Source organism: Dysidea avara, chromosome 5 (genome assembly GCF_963678975.1).
Source record: "Dysidea avara chromosome 5, odDysAvar1.4, whole genome shotgun sequence".
In the NCBI taxonomy this organism is placed as follows: domain Eukaryota; kingdom Metazoa; phylum Porifera; class Demospongiae; order Dictyoceratida; family Dysideidae; genus Dysidea; species Dysidea avara.
This window is the reverse complement of record NC_089276.1, coordinates 4133796-4152517: the sequence shown is the minus strand read 5'-3', so window position 1 is coordinate 4152517 and position 18722 is coordinate 4133796. Positions and strand designations below refer to the sequence as shown.

General features: G+C 37.2%; 1 protein-coding gene across 3 annotated transcripts in view; it reads left to right on the top strand.

Moving 5' to 3' along the window:
• LOC136255749 (receptor-type tyrosine-protein phosphatase S-like) overlaps nt 1–18722 on the top strand; it is a 36514-nt gene that overhangs the window by 12131 nt on the left and 5661 nt on the right. For 2 of the 3 annotated variants that reach the window (XM_066048625.1, XM_066048624.1), the window contains exons 11-26: nt 673–933; nt 1866–2141; nt 3057–3317; nt 4174–4449; nt 6579–6839; nt 7315–7590; nt 8459–8719; nt 10306–10581; nt 13328–13588; nt 15422–15697; nt 16062–16322; nt 16725–17006; nt 17671–18018; nt 18168–18274; nt 18330–18549; nt 18600–18717. In XM_066048625.1, the coding sequence (XP_065904697.1) occupies nt 673–933; nt 1866–2141; nt 3057–3317; nt 4174–4449; nt 6579–6839; nt 7315–7590; nt 8459–8719; nt 10306–10581; nt 13328–13588; nt 15422–15697; nt 16062–16322; nt 16725–17006; nt 17671–18018; nt 18168–18274; nt 18330–18549; nt 18600–18717 (4021 nt within the window). The remainder of the gene's footprint in view (nt 1–672; nt 934–1865; nt 2142–3056; nt 3318–4173; nt 4450–6578; nt 6840–7314; nt 7591–8458; nt 8720–10305; nt 10582–13327; nt 13589–15421; nt 15698–16061; nt 16323–16724; nt 17007–17670; nt 18019–18167; nt 18275–18329; nt 18550–18599; nt 18718–18722) is intronic. The other variant, XM_066048626.1, reaches the window with a different exon arrangement.

Below are 18722 nucleotides of genomic sequence, written 5' to 3'. Positions count from 1 at the left end.
GTGACGTCTGGCTTCGCCACAAACATGTGTCAACATGACCATCAAAGGGCCGCGCTTTAGAGGCTTCCCCATTGAAAATGTATGGCAAAACTTTACAGTGCCATAACGGGAGTGTCTTACATTCGAATGAAGCGCTTTTAATATATTTTTAGCGGATCGAGAAGCGCTACGTATCGAGCTATACAGGAGCCCCATGCGATGTAGCAATCGTAAGTTATTAATCGTTTTTGAGGGTTCAGCTCAACGCGAACGTACTATAGGCTTGTGACTGTGGTCAGGCAAGTAGTCAGTCTAAAATCCGAGTTTTAGTGATTTATTATTTTTAAATTCTATATCTGACCATCCAATAGTGTTTTCTTGTTTTTAATGCAGTATTTGATGTTAGATAGACTAATATCATTCCATAAAGGTTATCATTCCATAAAGGTGATCATTCCATAAAGGTGATCATTCCATAAAGGCGATTTTCATCACGTAAGATGTCTCTAGGACAATTTTTGAAGACAAATTTTAGTCAGCACACGTCATTTTGGGGGGGATCCCTACTGAAGGGGTACTACCATACGGATTGATAACTTGTATTTTACAATTAGTTTTCAAATCAGTCTTCCACTGATGTATTTGTTGTTTCTGTGCACATAACATTAATCTATTGTACTTACATACATATAGTCCTCCCCCACATCACAAGACATCCTGAGAACACAACTGTGATGGTAAATTCTCCATTCACTTTGTACTGTGAAGCAACTTTTGGATTGGGTAACATCACTTATCAGTGGAGGAAAGACAATAAAGAACTATCAAATGGAAACAGTATGAATTATTCAGTTAATAGTGCTAATATCAGAGATATAGGGATATACTGGTGTACAGTAACTAATCATAGAGGAGAAGTGGCTACATCTCAACCAGCTATTGTCACTGTACAGGGTATGGACAAAAAAAATTTTAAATGTATATGCATGCACAGTCAGCAATAAACACAGATTGTACATGAAAGAAAATAGCAATGCATCTTAACACTACCTCTGCACAATTCACTGGTTTCTATCCCACACTTCGGGTCTGTTTTTAAAAGCATTTTGGTATATGTTACAGGGGGTGTCACAATGGTCTATTTAGCAGCAAATTCACTTGAATTACATTCCAAACTGGTCAAGAATGGCCACCTATTTTTCAGCTAAAATATCATTATACTCTAATAGAACAGTCAACTACTATAACAGAGCAGCCAAAACATGATGTCATCAAACAGGACTGATCTCACTAACTTTAAGCCCATGCAGCTCTCCAATGTACAAGGTTTTTTCCATGTCTCAGTAAACAATTCTATACCATTTTTAATGCCACAATAACTACCGTATTGTGTGTGAGATAGTCTTAGCAGCACATGAATATATCGTCTCATTTGTATAGAGAAGTGAACCACTGGTGAAGTGTGGTACAAAACTATGTCTGCTGCTGAAAAAGAAATGCAATGAGGTGCAAACCTTAGAGTATGGAAATTTCCCATGCCTCTACACCCCTAGCATAGAATGCATATGCATACTCCTTGTGCTTTATATGCATACTCCTTGTGCTTTATATGCATACTCCTTGTGCTTTATATGCATACTCCTTGTGCTTTATATGCATACTCCTTGTGCTTTATATGCATACTCCTTGTGCTTTATATGCATACTCCTTGTGCTTTATATGCATACTCCTTGTGCTTTATATGCACACTCCTTGTGCTTTATATGCACACTCCTTGTGCTTCGCACATGTAATTTCAGATTAATTTTGATTCTGATCTGATATAGCAAAAATGGCTTTAATCCTTTCTAGAATGTTATAACCTAATATGGTATGTCTTTCCACAGTTCCTGCACCAGTGATCACCCTCAACCCTCAACAACTGATCAATACTACAGTTGGAGAAACTGTAATGTTTCAATGTAGAGCTACATCTCATGGACGTCAACGTAATTTAATGTATCATTGGTTGATAGTAGATGAGGACAAGGTTGTTATTGATGGTGCTAACTCTGATACACTTGTAATCAGTAATGTGAGACGTGATGATGATGGTAGAATGTACCAGTGTGGAGCTACTAATGAGAATGGTACTACTTTATCAACTATAGGAAGGATCAATGGTATGTATGCACTATTGCATTTGTGTTGTGTGTAGCTTAAATCAAGTCAGCATGCAGTCACAACAAAATCAAAGACAAGTACAACAACCATACCACAACACAATTACAAGGAAGACACAGCTTTTACAAATGATTTGGAAGCAGTGTATATGGTTTCCAGCCAACCTTTAGTATGCTAAAAAAATTGATATTAATATTTAAGCAAGTATATATGCAGTATTGCTGTTCCCTTTTTATATCATGGCACATGATGTGGCATGACCATGTGCAGTTTGGTAATTAATTTGTGGATAGCCTTGTCCACATTATCCTCAGGCCTCTAAATAGCATAGGTAGAAACCTAGTCCACATGTACCATGAAGGGCAAACTACACTTTAGCTAAGTTAGCCATTATCATCAAGCTTTAGCTCATAAGTTTTCTTACTGCTTTTAGTGACACTGGGATACCTTGCCAGCAGCAAGAAATCTATGTGCAATCTTACTTGTGACTTTGACAAGTTTGACACTAAAATTTGATTGGCTAAAATGTGGTCTTTTAAATCTTATAGTGCCACACTCATGCTTTCCCTAGATATAGAGACCACACTCTGAGGCAATACAAAACATGACAATTACACGTCTGTAACATTAGCAACACATGGGCATTTAAATGGGTAGTAACCGCTGCACTGAACTAGGGCTTGTTTCTAATAATTGATGCCACATTTTTTACAAACATTTGTCAAAGTACTACGACAGTATAAAATTACTTAGACTTCCGAACACAGGGGTTTGCAAAATTTAGTGACCCTCTAGTAGTGTCTCACTTTGCTCGGTTACCACAACACAGGGCTTTCAGGTTACTGAATTTCATTAGACTACATATAGATTTAGTATGTAATTTGATAAGCATACCGTTTGTATTTCTTTGGTAGTTCTCCCCCATATCACAAGACACCCTGAGAACACAACTGTGATGGTAAATTCTCCATTCGCTTTGTACTGTGAGGCAAATTTTGGATTGGGTAACATCACTTATCAGTGGAGGAAAGACAATAAAGAACTATCAAATGGAAACAGTATGAATTATTCAGTTAATAGTGCTAATATCAGAGATACAGGGATATACTGGTGTACAGTAACTAATCATAGAGGAGAGGAGGCTATATCTCAACCAGCTATTGTCACTATACAAGGTATGGACAGGCTATTATATGTGATAGATTCTCAGTACTCTAGTATACTTACATTTTGACATCAGTGGCTAATACTATACATATACAGTTGGAAAAGTTTGGTAGCGGAAACAAGGGTGCACCGGGGTCATGGCTTCTTACTTTTATTGTTCAGTGCTTGTAGCTAAAATCAAGACACTCTATTAGAGCATTCAACCACTCTTAAAAAAACAGTCACACTTTATGCCTCTTAAAATCTGTAAGTACAGTAGCTGCTTAATGTACTTGTAACAATACAGTAAAAATAGTCTACAATCCCAATGGATCATAGAGCTTCTTAAATCTGAATATTTTCATCCCGAAAACCTCCAGAATAGCATCATGTCTGCTTCAAACTTCACTGTTGTCCCGCCTTACTCTTTGGCTTTCTTCACTGCCCCTGGTTTAGCCCATTATAATACATTTTGAGTTTTGTTAAAATCCTCAGCTTTTAAATGTTAAATAAACCTCCGTATACATGAACTATACAGGACCATACTCCAAGACTCAAGTTGTCCCTCTGTCATATATACCTCAAACTAACCACTGCACACAGCCACACAGCTTTAAGAAGGTTATGTAGCAAAATAAGTCCTACAACGACCTTGAAATCTGCATGTTCCTTAATGTTTACCACCTTCTACTTGAGCTATAGCTCAGAGTACAATGTAATGATAAAATTATGGTTGGCTTATAAAATGTACATTTGCAAGAAAAGATTTATGGTTGCATTATTGTTGAAGGCAAAATAGCAGATGTACAGTCCACTACCATTATGAAGGTTTTCTATTTATAGCGTTTTGGTTCATGTGTGACATATTGACATCTATCTCCACAGTTCCTTCACCAGTGATCACCCTCAACCCTCAACAACTGATCAATACTACAGTTGGAGAAACTGTAATGTTTCAATGTAGAGCTACATCTCATGGACGTCAACGTAATTTAATGTATCATTGGTTGATAGTAGATGAGGACAAGGTTGTTATTGATGGTGCTAACTCTGATACACTTGTAATCAGTATTGTGAGACGTGATGATGATGGTAGAATGTACCAGTGTGGAGCTACTAATGAGAATGGTACTACTTTATCTACTATAGGAAGGATCAATGGTAAGTTTGATGATATGCCATCATTTTTTTTGACTATTTAGAAATCAGAAACACACAGTGTTATTGTTTACACAATACCAATCAAAAAACTGCAGGGAACATTAAATTAAACACTAAGCATATCGTTTAATACATAATCCACACAAAAACAGCCAAACTGTAAAAAAAGAGTTCGGCCTTAAAAGCCTGGGTGAAAAAAGTTGTGAAATCAAAGGTGGCGGCCAAGAAATGGCTGCAATGATGTCAACGCTAAAAATTTTTAATAAGGGCTGTGTGCATTGTTAAAATTTATTAGCATTAACATCATTGCAGCCATTTCTTGGCCGCCACCTTTGATTTCACATCTTTTTCACCCAGGCATTTAAGGCCGCACTCTTTTTTTACAGTTTGGCTGTTTTTGTGTGGATTTCACTCCTTTTTGTACTTTATAAGGCCAGCCTATGGCTGACTTTGAGGTTTGTTTTTACTCACATTTCTTCTTTTCTATGTAGATACAATGGTGATTATTGAAGACAGACTTATAAATGTATTTCATTGCATGATTTAATTCAATATTTGATAATATTATTGTAATACTCTAATAGAGTGCACATTTTTTTGAGGACTTCTAATAGAACATACATAGAATGTTCTAGAACAATCTAGTACTTCTATTGGTAGATCTATAAAATTACAAACGTTTGATTATGAGCAGATTTCAACTAGAAAATTCATTTATAAAGCAGAAATTAAGGGAGGTGATCAGCCAAGGTAGTAGTGGTTCAGTGGTTAAGGATGTAGGTGTTAGGTATGGAGGTCCCTGGTTCGAACTCTGGTAAGTTCTTTTTTTCAACATTTTTTGCACACCATTTTTACCCCGCGGTGACTGTTCTATTAGAGTATCTCGATCCCGCAATTTACACCTGCTTAGTTTTTGCTTTATAACTTTGTTGCTGTAACTCTACTGCTATTCAAACTATAAAAAGGCACTGCTATGATGATCAGCCTATCTACACACCAATTTTCAAGTTATTTCTATACTTGGTTTAGCCTGTAGCCGTGACAGAAGTTTGATCTTTTTTTTACGTGAATTAATGCTCATAACTCCTTGAATATTACTCAGATTCACAACAAACTTAGTACGTGAATCCACCGCTGCACACTCTTCATTTGTGGCAAAGATTGTGGCAATCGAGTTACACGTTTGCATCTTATAGCAATTTTGCTAAGTGTGCGAAAAGAAATCGAAGCTTCTGTAGCCCCCTTACGGCTTGAGAAGAAGAAAAAAGCGGAGAAATTAAAACAAAATTTTGAACGCCCATATCTCGCAAATGGCTGTTGCAAATTTAATCAAATTTTCTGTGTGGCCTACCCTACTTGGGGGACAGCTATAATGCAAATATAGTGTGCTTTGGAGAAGGGGTCATGGAGGTATGCACACATGAAAAAGCTGTTTTCTTTCTTCCTGTAAATATACTCACGGTGTGGACGCCGGCTTTCTTGGCCGCACGACACACTACCGTGTGTCTTGATACATGTATTGTATTCTAGACATCAGTTGTCGAATTTGCAGCAAGTGCTTGGTTCCTTATTTATTTTAAAGGCTGGATCTAAAAATGCTAGTATTGAAATTAAATTTTAGCTGCTTGTTAACAACATTTAAAATTAGAAACTTAATCAATTATTCCCTGGTGAGACCGCTTTTCAGGATAGAAATCTGCAGTAGGTTACTACCTAGTTAGTAATCTGTGGTCTAGCCAATGTTCTAAATGGTGTTACTTGTATTTGGGGGTGGAGCTTAATGACGTGACTTGTAACTAGGAGGCGTGACTAGGGAACAATGTAGGAATTATAATTGGGGAGAGCAAAAATGAAATGACTTTACTACCAGCTTACTTTGATAAGCTGAAATTCATTCTTGTTGAAGGATGGATGAAAACACTAATGTAATGCTGCCATTGAACTTGGCTGCTGGTTGAAGAATAGCTAGCTGCTATAACTGAGCATTGAGCTAATAAAAGTCTTTGCAGTATTGAAACAGTGTCTGGGTCCCAGACCTTTGCACCTAATGACTAATTTAAACTTCCTTTTGAAAACAGCCCCTAAAAACAGTTTTTTTTGTGATGAAATATATGTGTCTATTTGTGTAGTTCTACCCCACATCACAAGACACCCTGAAAACACAACTGTGGTGGTAAATTCTCCATTCGCTTTGTACTGTGAGGTAACTTTTGGATTGGGTAACATCACTTATCAGTGGAGGAAAGACAATAAAGAACTATCAAATGGAAACAGTATGAATTATTCAGTTAATAGTGCTAATATCAGAGATACAGGGATATACTGGTGTACAGTAACTAATCATAGAGGAGAAGTGGCTACATCTCAACCAGCTATTGTCACTGTACAAGGTATGGATAAAGTTTTGCATGTCTAATGTCTAAGCACTACGGCATGACAGTACATGTGTTATATGTGGAGACTTTAGCCTTTAAGGCTGCATAAGTTATTAAGTCCGAAAGAGATCTCCATCACAAACATGCTCATCTATTATTTAAAGCATTTATACAGATGCAAGCATGCAAGCAAAACAAAAGTGATTGGCCAGAAAATTTAGTGTCTGAGATGCAAAGCTAAACAGAGTGACCGTCTTGTTCGAGTATCCTGAACTTTTACAGTATCCTATTTATTCACTGTCCTTTTAAAACCAAAATAGTTGCCTCAGTTGTCTTAATGCACCACTGAAGGAGACAAAAAAGTTTACACTTCTGTTGCTAATTATTTTACTTGCAGGTTCCTATCCTGTTTTTGCGTCAATGGTTCGTATTATTTTAATGCATGTGTGTATATCGACTTGTAAACCTGTAATGACATGTCTTTCCATAGTTCCTCCACCAGTGATCACCCTCAACCCTCAACAACTGATCAATACTACAGTTGGAGAAACTGTAATGTTTCAATGTAGAGCTACATCTCATGGACGTCAACGTAATTTAATGTATCATTGGTTGATAGTAGATGAGGACAAGGTTGTTATTGATGGTGCTAACTCTGATACACTTGTAATCAGTAATGTGAGACGTGATGATGATGGTAGAATGTACCAGTGTGGAGCTACTAATGAGAATGGTACTACTTTATCAACTATAGGAAGGATCAATGGTATGTACCAATATGTGTATGTGTTGGATAATTGTTTAATGGTTCTTGTTTCATGTGAGTTATACCTTGGCATCCAGTACGAACTGGGTTGAAACTATGCGAGGTTGCTAACCCACTGGCTCCAAAGGTGTAGCCAGTCAATTTAGAAAACAAGACACGCTCAAATTCCCAACTTCTTTTGCAATACTCTTCATTTAAACTTGTAATTTTTATAAAACCAACTGCCTTGTTTGTCTTAGTGATAACTACATCACTGATTGGCCCACTTATCAATCTGAATGTGACCCAAATATTACCTGCTTTAGGCATGCACTGAGGAAGGTCTCCTTACAGAAGTTTGGGGTTATGCTATCACTCCATAGTTATTGCTAAGATTGTGTGTGCGTGTGCGTATGTGTGTGTGTAGAAATAGAGAGAGAGAGTAAAGTAGCTTGATACTAGGATGGTTGCAGGAGGTTAATTGTGCTGATCCAAAACTGTTCATGGCTACATTTGAAATGACTGGTAGCTAGCACATCTCTACTGGTAGCTAGCACATCTCTACTGGTTGAATACTCAATCATATCAGTATAGGAATACATAGTACAACAGGATGCTTAGAATTGGACAGATGAAAATTAGAGTCATTTTTGGGTCATTTTTTGAGTCAAGTAGATTTCAGAAAGTATGAGTATGAAATGAGTGCTTGTGGGCCCTATAAGGTATTGTCTCAACTTGGTAATGCTACCATGCAGGACTAGCTGTTTACCTAAACCTGGCCTCCTTCAGTTGTCATAACCAGCCTATGATACTTAATTTTGTGATTCTCATGTTATGCATTTTCAAGTGGTGTTTATATATCTCACTGGTGTCTACATCTCTCCTATAGTTCTCCCCCATATCACAAGACATCCTGAGAACACAACTGTGATGGTAAATTCTCCATTCACTTTGTACTGTGAGGTAACTTTTGGATTGGGTAACATCACTTATCAGTGGAGGAAAGACAATAAAGAACTACCAAATGGAAACAGTATGAATTATTCAGTTAATAGTGCTAATATCAGAGATACAGGGATATACTGGTGTACAGTAACTAATCATAGAGGAGAGGTGGCTACATCTCAACCAGCTGTTATCACTGTACAAGGTATGGATAAGAATTTGTTTGTAGTAGCATTTGGGTTTTTTGTATAAATAGGTAACTCATCGTGAGTTGCTTCCGTTGTTTTGTTTGTTTGTAAAAGTATGACACATTTCTGAAAATCTGGTAGACTTCTCTACAGACACTCATGAAAGTTTTGGCACAACTTTAAGTTTGTCAAATCAGCATATGAAGCAGGTTGGAGGATTAAAATTACCATGCAGCCAATATTGAGCAATATAAATAGTCAATTGGCAAATAAAATTTGACAAATTCATTTTGATTTGTGAAATTCGCCCCAAACTATTTTAGTCACAACAAACCTTTTTTGTTATGGTATGTATCTTAGCTGCTGTAACTTTAATCGCTAAGCAAGTGTTGTATCTAAGAGCGACTTTTGGAACTTGGGACGATGTGTCTGAATATAAACATTTTAAAGCTTAACCAAATTTATGGATGTTGAAAGAACAATAACACTTTTAAAGAAAACCCAACAATAAAAATTCTGTATACTTATTCACTTACAGGCCAAAGGCAAAGCCAGAAATTGTAGAGGCTGACACACACCTGGCTGCTCTTTTAAAGTATTTCAATTTTGGCAGTCTTCATCAAAATTCTTTGGTTGCCTGAATTGTAACTATGCCACTGAAGCATTGCACAGTGAATGATATTTTGGTGATGATATTTAACCAAGAAGATAGCATTACCAACACTGTTTTCAGTTGTGTCCTGAGTATACGTACATAAATTTTTGCGGGTGGGTAGGCTAGAGTAATTTGGGGACAGTTTCTTGCTCAAGATACAACAGTAGCAGTCACCAGCCAGGAAATGAATCATGAGATTATGAAGACAGTGCTCAATCATTGGCATTATAATTATGCTCTTGAGTACACTAACTCTTCTAAATATTATCCGCTCTGAAGTGGATTATAATGAGACCCTAAGTTTGATTAAAGTGTCATATCATGTCACACTGATTCCTGTGGCTAGCTATTCTGTGTCTAACTGATATATGAACTATGGACAATATCTGACATGATATTTTCTGACGTGACAAAATGAAATGGCGGTGCTAGTGTGGAGACTTTGTATATGAAGGTATTGGACAAGATAGTGTTTCCCGTTGGTAGCGTTTAAATTTGAAAAAGGGCAAAGGTGAGGCATATAGAGTACAGTACAATACAAATAAGCCTATTTGTGTCCCAATTTAAAATTTTCAGTCTTCTTCCTTGTGGAGTGCATTTTGTAGTACAAGTACTACTTCTTACCTTATTATCTCGTGGTTTCATGTGTAAAAACCAGACACCATAATTCATATCAAGTACTGTGTGCCGAAGTCTCTGAAGCCTCCTCACTAACACAGCCATTTTGTCAATTATGACATCAAATGTGGTCATTGCAGATATCGTCCATTATATTGTAATGACTGTCACACAATTGCTGACTTGTTAGGTATTCATTTCACTAATGTGTGATTAAAGAAATTGCTAAGAGGCACATACAATCTACAATGACTATATTTGGTTCGCATTCACCTGGGCTCAGGTGAACGTGTATTGACTATATTTACATACATATGATTGTTTCCACAGTTCCTCCACCAGTGATCACCCTCAACCCTCAACAACTGATCAATACTACAGTTGGAGAAACTGTAATGTTTCAATGTAGAGCTACATCTCATGGACGTCAACGTAATTTAATGTATCATTGGTTGATAGTAGATGAGGACAAGGTTGTTATTGATGATGTTAACTCTGATACACTTGTAATCAGTAATGTGAGACGTGATGATGATGGTAGAATGTACCAGTGTGGAGCTACTAATGAGAATGGTACTACTTTATCAACTATAGGAAGGATCAATGGTATGTAACAGTGTATGTGTGTGTTTACCTGCTTGGTAGTTATTTTTGAATAAGTGTTTGCAACAATAGATATAATCTTATCGCTCTGTGTTTGCATTCAATTTTCTAGCAAATGTTACCCATAGTATGTTTCTTGGTTAACCAAGATAGTGACCAGACTGAAAAAGTGAATTTACAAGTTGTTATAGCAATGTTAGTGTCTGGTACATGTTTTTAACCTTTTCCAAATAATTTAGGAGCCATGTATAGTATGAGCTCTGATCTCAATCTTCAGCCTGCTGTGACTGTTCACAATTTTTAGAAACACATAAGTTCAGTGTTTTGGTTCACAATTGATAATAGTTGAACTTTCTACAGCGTGACTTGTAAATTTGAGTGGAACACGTATACTTTGTCAGCAGCATGAAGTCTATGTGAAAAATATTATAATTTACTCTATATGTAATGAAGCCACCTAATATTAAAGCAGCACATACAGTATCTAAGTTACATAATGGCTGGCTATGGTGTATTGTAAATATGCCATATCCTGTGGTTAAAGCTCCACTAGTATATCTGCAGTGTAGGTGACCTGCTCCTTTTGTTTCTATGATACCTAATTGAACTTAAAATTCCTATCTTTTCCTTGTAATGTACTTGTTGTTTTTGCTTTTTTTGTAACATAATTATAACCAATAAACTCATGTATATATCACATCAGAAGAAAGAATAGCACCACTGGGTGTTATAATAAAATAATAGTTTTGTATGTGAACATATTCTCCAACTATATACTGGACTCATAAGGTAATGCACTTTTGATTGCTTCAAATATGGAATGGCTCTACGATACCAAGAGTTAATAGTATAGAGAGGAGAGTGTCTAACGCCGTATAGTCCTGTAACAGATGATTGCGCAGAAGTTAAACGGCTTCTTTTCCGCGTAACGACAGACTGGCTAGTATATTTTCGCATTTAACCACAAAGGCTATCCCAGACACAAGGGCGTGCGTTCAACTCGATGTTCAAGTTCACCACAAAGAGCATCGCTCTGTTGCGTAAAGAAGTGTGGCTGTTAACCTCGGAGATAACTCTGGGGGAGAGCGTCTGAGAAACCAATAAACACTGAACCAAAGGCAGAGTATCGCTTCGAATTTTCACTGCGTCGCCATGTTACCCTACCTTTGAGCATTCTTCAATTGAAGGAGCACTGTTCCCTGTACATACAGCTCAGTCTTTAGTTCAGTCTTCGAATATTCTCGAGGATTCATCACGGTGCGGTTAAACTAATTGCGGTAAGGAAGCGAACAAATACTAGAAGCCTGTACGTTAAACGGAAAGGAAGCCATTTAACTTCTGCGCAATCATCTATTACAGGCCTATACAGCGTTAGACACTCTCCTCTCTTATTATTAACTCTTGACGATACTAATAGACTTATTTATAGCCTGGTTTTTGGTTTTTCTTTGTTTACTTAGGATTTTTGTCTAAGTTTTTTATTCACATTACTGCCATGACTCTAGGCACAGCCAAATAAATAAATAATTAATGTTCTCGAAAACTACAAGGCCTAGAGACATGAACTAAGCAGGGATAGATTCGCCTGTGAATGAAGGCACAACCGTATCTAACTTTAGAATTTTAAAAATCTGTTGTAGTGGAAATTTATAGCATAAATTTCAGAGCCATGCTTATATTGGTTCACCACATTTTTAAACCAGGCACACCCACAGCCGGCCAAAGTGGGCGGCACACACCTGTGTGTGTGTGTGTGTGTGTGTGTGTGTGTGTGTGTGTGTGTGTGTGTGTGTGTGTGTGTGTGTGTGTGTGTGTGTGTGTGTGTCTACCTGTCTACCTGTCTACCTATGTTTCTCTTTGGCGGTCTGAAATATGGATGTGGCGACTCTCCACAGACTGTGAATTACCTTCCCTTCGGGGTTTTACAGGCATTTAATAACTGAAAAACAATGGTACAGGCCTCGTAGACTACTAAGAATAGCCTATCCCTTCAAGTTGAAAGGGGTCGTATCCCTTACGTATGCAAATGAAAATCAAGAGCAGCTTTGAGGCTTTGTCGAGAGAGTATGTGGGAAAAACATGATAGTCAAACTATAAAACAGTTTAGAAGATACTTCTGTGCACAATATGTTGGCTTGTTTAACAAGCGCTTCCTTATAGCAGTGCATAGCAATGTAATCAAAAGAATTACAAAAAATTCATGAATTATGAAATACAAAAATTACACACTAATAATAATGTATTATTGCACAGCCAAAAACCGTATTGGTTATAACAAAAAATAGTAACACACATAGTTGGTTAAGTCCAGATAAGATAGCTAGCTGCATGGCACCTGGTTTTTAGAAGTAGCACAACATCAGCTTGTTTACAATCCATACTTTCAAAAATGCTGCTGCTATGTGTGTCATTTTTAAAGATAAAATTGTAAATGTTTTACAGTGGAACAACTATAGCTAGTTTGAGCCTTAGTTAATAGTTAGCAGATACACTCAAACTTGCAAAAAAAATTTAAAACGTGATTTTCCAATATAGCATACACTTACTTGGTGCTCTAATAGTAGACAGGATTAAAATGATGTGTAAAAATTGACACAATACGAGAACAATGTGTACAGAACACCTGTTCCAAATTTGGTGCCTTTATGTTTCTTTGAACTAAAGTTATAAACCAAAACTCTGAGTGTGTCGTTTTGGAAGTTTATGATATCTCACACTATACTGCTGTCTACATTTCTCATTTATCTAGTTCTCCTCCACATCACAACACATCCTGAGAACACAACTGTGATGGTAAATTCTCCATTCACTTTGTACTGTGAGGCAACTTTTGGATTGGGTAACATCACTTATCAGTGGAGGAAAGACAATAAAGAACTATCAAATGGAAACAGTATGAATTATTCAGTTAATAGTGCTAATATCAGAGATACAGGGATATATTGGTGTACAGTAACTAATCATAGAGGAGAGGTGGCTACATCTCAACCAGCTATTGTCACTGTACAAGGTATGGATAAGTATTATCTAAATACTTAATACTTGTAATAGAGCTGTCACCTTTTATACAGTCAAGTCTATCAAATACGCCAATGAACAGTCACCTTTTTACACAGTACGTAGTCAGCCAAATACTCTAATAGAACAGTCACCTTTATAGCAGTCACGTAATACCTTAGTAGAGCAGTCACCTTTTATACAATCAAAACTAATAGAAAAGTTACTGTTAATACAGTCAACTCAGCCAGATACTCTAAAAATAGTGTACAAACATGCAGTGGCGATTCTAGACCTGACCTACGGGGGGGCAAGTAGGGAACAGCATAACTATTGTTGTTTGGTTGTAGTATAAAGTAGAATTTCTGGGGGTACAACCCCCAGAAGCTGCAAGATTTCTGCAATTTAATGACTTGAAAACAGCCTAAAATTTATGCTAAAAACATGAAAAATGCTAATAATAACAATGCCAATCTATACTGCAACTTTTCCCAAAGATTTGTAAAAAGTTTATTTTCAGTAGAATCGCTTATGCAAACATGACTGCTCATTTGGTTGACTTGTACAGTCAAGTCAACCAAATACTCTAATAGAGCAGTCACCTTTCATGCAGTCAGGTCAATCAAACAAGCTGTCATGTTTGCTACGTTTGTACAGTCAAGTCAATCAAATACTCTAATAGAGCAGTCACCTTTCATGCAGTCAAGTCAATCAAATAAGCTGTCACGTTTGCTACGTTTGTACAGTCAAGTCAATCAAATACTCTAATAGAGCAGTCACCTTTCATGCAGTCAAGTCAATCAAATAAGCTGTCACGTTTGCTACGTTTGTACAGTCAAGTCAATCAAATACTCTAATAGAGCAGTCACCTTTCATGCAGTCAAACGTAGCAGACGTGACAGCTTATTTGATTGAATTGATTACATAAAGGTGACTGCTGACTTGACTGTACAAACGTAGCAAATGTGACTGCTCATGTTTGGCTGACTTGACTACCTAAAAGGTGACTGCTCTATTAGAGTATTTGGCTGACTTAACTTTCTAAAGATGCTGTTCTATTAGAGTGTTTGGTTGATTTGACTGTACTGTTGACTGATGATTTGTATATTATATTACTCACTGTGCAAGGTCTTGCAATTATAATCCTAAAACAAAAACAGCCTTGGGGCTGTAAAAAAGGGCGCTAACAAGTAAAGTAGGATCAATCAAACAAACTTACTCAACATAACAAGGAGTGATATCAAGTTTCAGCCAAGTAGATTACAGCAAAACAACTGATAAGAGCAAGGACTGATGATATCAAGTGCGGCCAAGTGAATACTCATTCTCTTTGTAGCTTGTTTCAGCTCTAGTAGTCCTTACCCAGGGGATAACTACCATACAATTTAGTAAGATGTGCAATTATCACCTTTGACAAATAGCAAATGCAGCAAAGCATTGCACCAAACGTGCAGCAACTCACCCTCACATGGTCTTTCCTCTACTGCTGGTCAGTGTCAGTATATTGTTATGCAAGCCATGTATAAAGCCAAGTATCTGCTAGTTTTTCAAAAGCTGGTTATATCAGAAGTAAAATAAGTTAGTGACGCTCATCCTCAGCTTTGCCTTGGATTTGTGCAACCAAAATTCTACTCCTGGTGTGCTATAGTTCAAGATGTGTAAATAAGAGTTTTAGTATTAACTGCTCGAGTGATAACTAAGCATTTCTAGTTTTTCGAGTACAACCGAATAACTAATTACAGCTCTTAGAGCTATTCTGTAAATATAAATAATGCAATCAATTGTGTTGATTCTTGTAACAAAGTATTGTTGTTAACTATCTAGTGGTGTGTCTATATCTCTACAGTTCCTCCACCAGTGATCACCCTCAATCCTCAACAACTGATCAATACTACAGTTGGAGAAACTGTAATGTTTCAATGTAGAGCTACATCTCATGGACGTCAACATAATTTAATGTATCATTGGTTGATAGTAGATGAGGACAAGGTTGTTATTGATGGTGCTAACTCTGATACACTTGTAATCAGTAATGTGAGACGTGATGATGATGGTAGAATGTACCAGTGTGGAGCTACTAATGAGAATGGTACTACTTTATCAACTATAGGAAGGATCAATGGTATGTAATATGTTGTGCTAGGATGGTATGAGGACACTTAACACAATATCACATTATAGAATCTATAAATAGCTTTCATTCACTGAATAAAAGTTTAGTTTTCTGTGGCTAAGTTTATTTACTCATATGGGTTTGGACAGACATGCAGACACATGGTTTTCCCAAACCAATGTCAGGAAACCAGGCGCATGCCCATAGTTGGTTTTTGACCAGCTATGGGCACATACCTGGTTTAACATTTTAGATAATCTAATTTATCATAAAGGATATTTTACAACAAAAATACAATTAATAACTTGGATTCTTGTTGTTAAATTCATTTTATGTTTGTAATTTACTAGAATATTGTTCCTCATGTATATAGTTCTCCCCGACATCACAAGACATCCTGAGAACACAACTGTGATGGTAAATTCTCCATTCACTTTGTACTGTGAGGCAACTTTTGGATTGAGTAACATCACTTATCAGTGGAGGAAAGACAATAAAGAACTATCAAATGGAAACAGTATGAATTATTCAGTTAATAGTGCTAATATCAGAGATACAGGGATATACTGGTGTACAGTAACTAATCATAGAGGAGAAGTGGCTACATCTCAACCGGCCATTGTCACTGTACAGGGTATGGATAAGAATTTGTGTGGAATAGTGTAATGTGTGCGTTAGCATGAGAGGGATAGAACCTAATTGCTGTTGTTGTTGTTGTTTTTATTTTCTCATGTTGCTCCAGTTTACCCAAGTATATAAATTGGAACCTGCCAAAGCAGCTTACCTAGCTGTATGAAAGGGGAATCTGACAGTGAAGCAAATGTCCACTGAACTAACTAACCTTGCCTTGTAGGCTTCTACTCCTCAAGGGTATGCATCTGTGAGACTTGGTATAGCTTCCTATCTTTCTCCACAAGGATCTATATAGACTCCTAGAACCTGGGTGGTATATACTCTAGTGTTCCTTCGTGGTGGCAGTATTCTGTGAAGCAACTGTTGAGGCATTTTGTATTTTACATTGACTGACTTGTTGCAGGCACAACAGGAGATGTCAGAGATTTAACAGTGACATCTATCAGTGACGTATCAGCCACCGTATCATGGATATTACCACCAACAAACACCTCATCAATAGAGAATATTGTGGTAACAATTTCAAGTAGAGCACATACCAAGACAGACATATATCCTGCAGACACTGATGTCATCACCATCAACGATTTAGTCCCAACATTTTCATACAATGTATCAGTAGTGATGGTAGCTAACTTTACAAGTAATCCAGTCATCATAACATTTACTCTAGGTGAATGTCAAGGTAGGCAAGATCAGTGTACAGTTTCAATTAAGGGATCATCCATTATTTCACAGTAGTATAGAGAATACACTTAGGGGGAGGGAGTAAATCTGACAGTACACTTTTAAAATGTTGGTTTTAATCCATAACAATCTAGTTCTAGTGTTTGGTTAGAATATGTTGATGATGGTAGAAGCTGTGAAGAAAGTATCCATGAACTGGTTACATAGTCAAGTAGTGACACCGGCTCCAAATAATTGCCATCAATGCTTTGTCATTTCCTAGTTTTTCACAAACCCTGAGAATGAAGCAAGCATGTGCAGTGAAAAATTTATATCTAATCCAAAACAGCCAATCTGTGAAAAATGATGCATGCAGCCTTCCAAAAATAGGCCAGACGTGAAATCAAAGGTGGCAGCCAAAAAATGGCTGCAATGATATTATACTGTCAACATAATATCATTGCAGCCATTTATTAGTTACCATCTTTGTCACATCCTTTTCATACTAGCCTATTTTTGAAAGCTCACACCCTTTTCTTCACAGGAATATACATAAAAAAGTTTGCATCAAGAATTTTCATGCCATGTTTTGGGTAGGGTAGAAAGAGTACTCTCTGTATTCTTGTGTTAAATGCTGGAAGTTATGGATGATCCTTTGGTGACTACGTATGTCTCTCTGTTAGTGTGCAGCAAACCACAACTATTAATGGATCTACCAGATACAAAACTGTCTGAATTGACATTTACAATGAAGTGGGACCCACTACCCAATACAACTCTATTACATAGTTTCACGGTCTATTACAACAATCATAGCTTATTAGAGCAGTCACAAGTGGAGAGACGACAGCTCCCTGATAGCTCTATTGCCATTGATGGCATTTCTGCCACTTCAAATGAATATAAAGTTGATAACTTACTCCCTTATTCCACCTACTGTTTCTGGTTACAAGCAGTGTATGCTCAAGCAAATGTCACATTTGATACCAAAGAGAGTGAAATGCTCTGTGGAATTACAACCCCAGCTGCTGGTATGTAACACATGCACCATGCCCACATAACACACCACCTGTGGACATGCTCGCACATACACTACACTACACATGCACACACAATAACATGCCACACATATATACACGTGATAGTACAGCAACCCATAAAAATGGTAACCTATTTGTAGAGCCATCTGCACCTGTTAATCTGATAATTGAGACTATTGGAACAACATGGGTCAACATATTGTGGAGACCACCACTGAAAAGAAATGGAGTAATCCATCATTACACTGTATGTACTTGAGCCTTATGTATATGTGTATGGTGTACTGCAATGTCTCTTATAGGTATTTTATCAAGCAGCTGGTAAAGATGAGCAACACGTAGTGTATAATGTGCCATTAGATATGTCACTGACAATAAACCAACAACCAATACAATTCAACCTTCCAAATCTCACTCCAAACACCAGCTATACCATTAGTGTGAGTGCTGCTACTCAAGAAGATGACGGATTCTTGGAAGGACCCCGGTCTAACAGTGTTGCTATCAAGACTATTGAAACAGGTACATTGTAGTGGTTAGTGGGAATTATTATAAATTTTGTTGTTGTATAGAAAGAACAAAGGCAGAAGAAGCCAACGAGCCATCATCTGGATCAAGTGGTATAGCAGCTGGTGTGACTGCTGGTCTAGTTATTGCAGTAATTGCCGTTGTAGTTATTGTAGTGATCAGGTCAG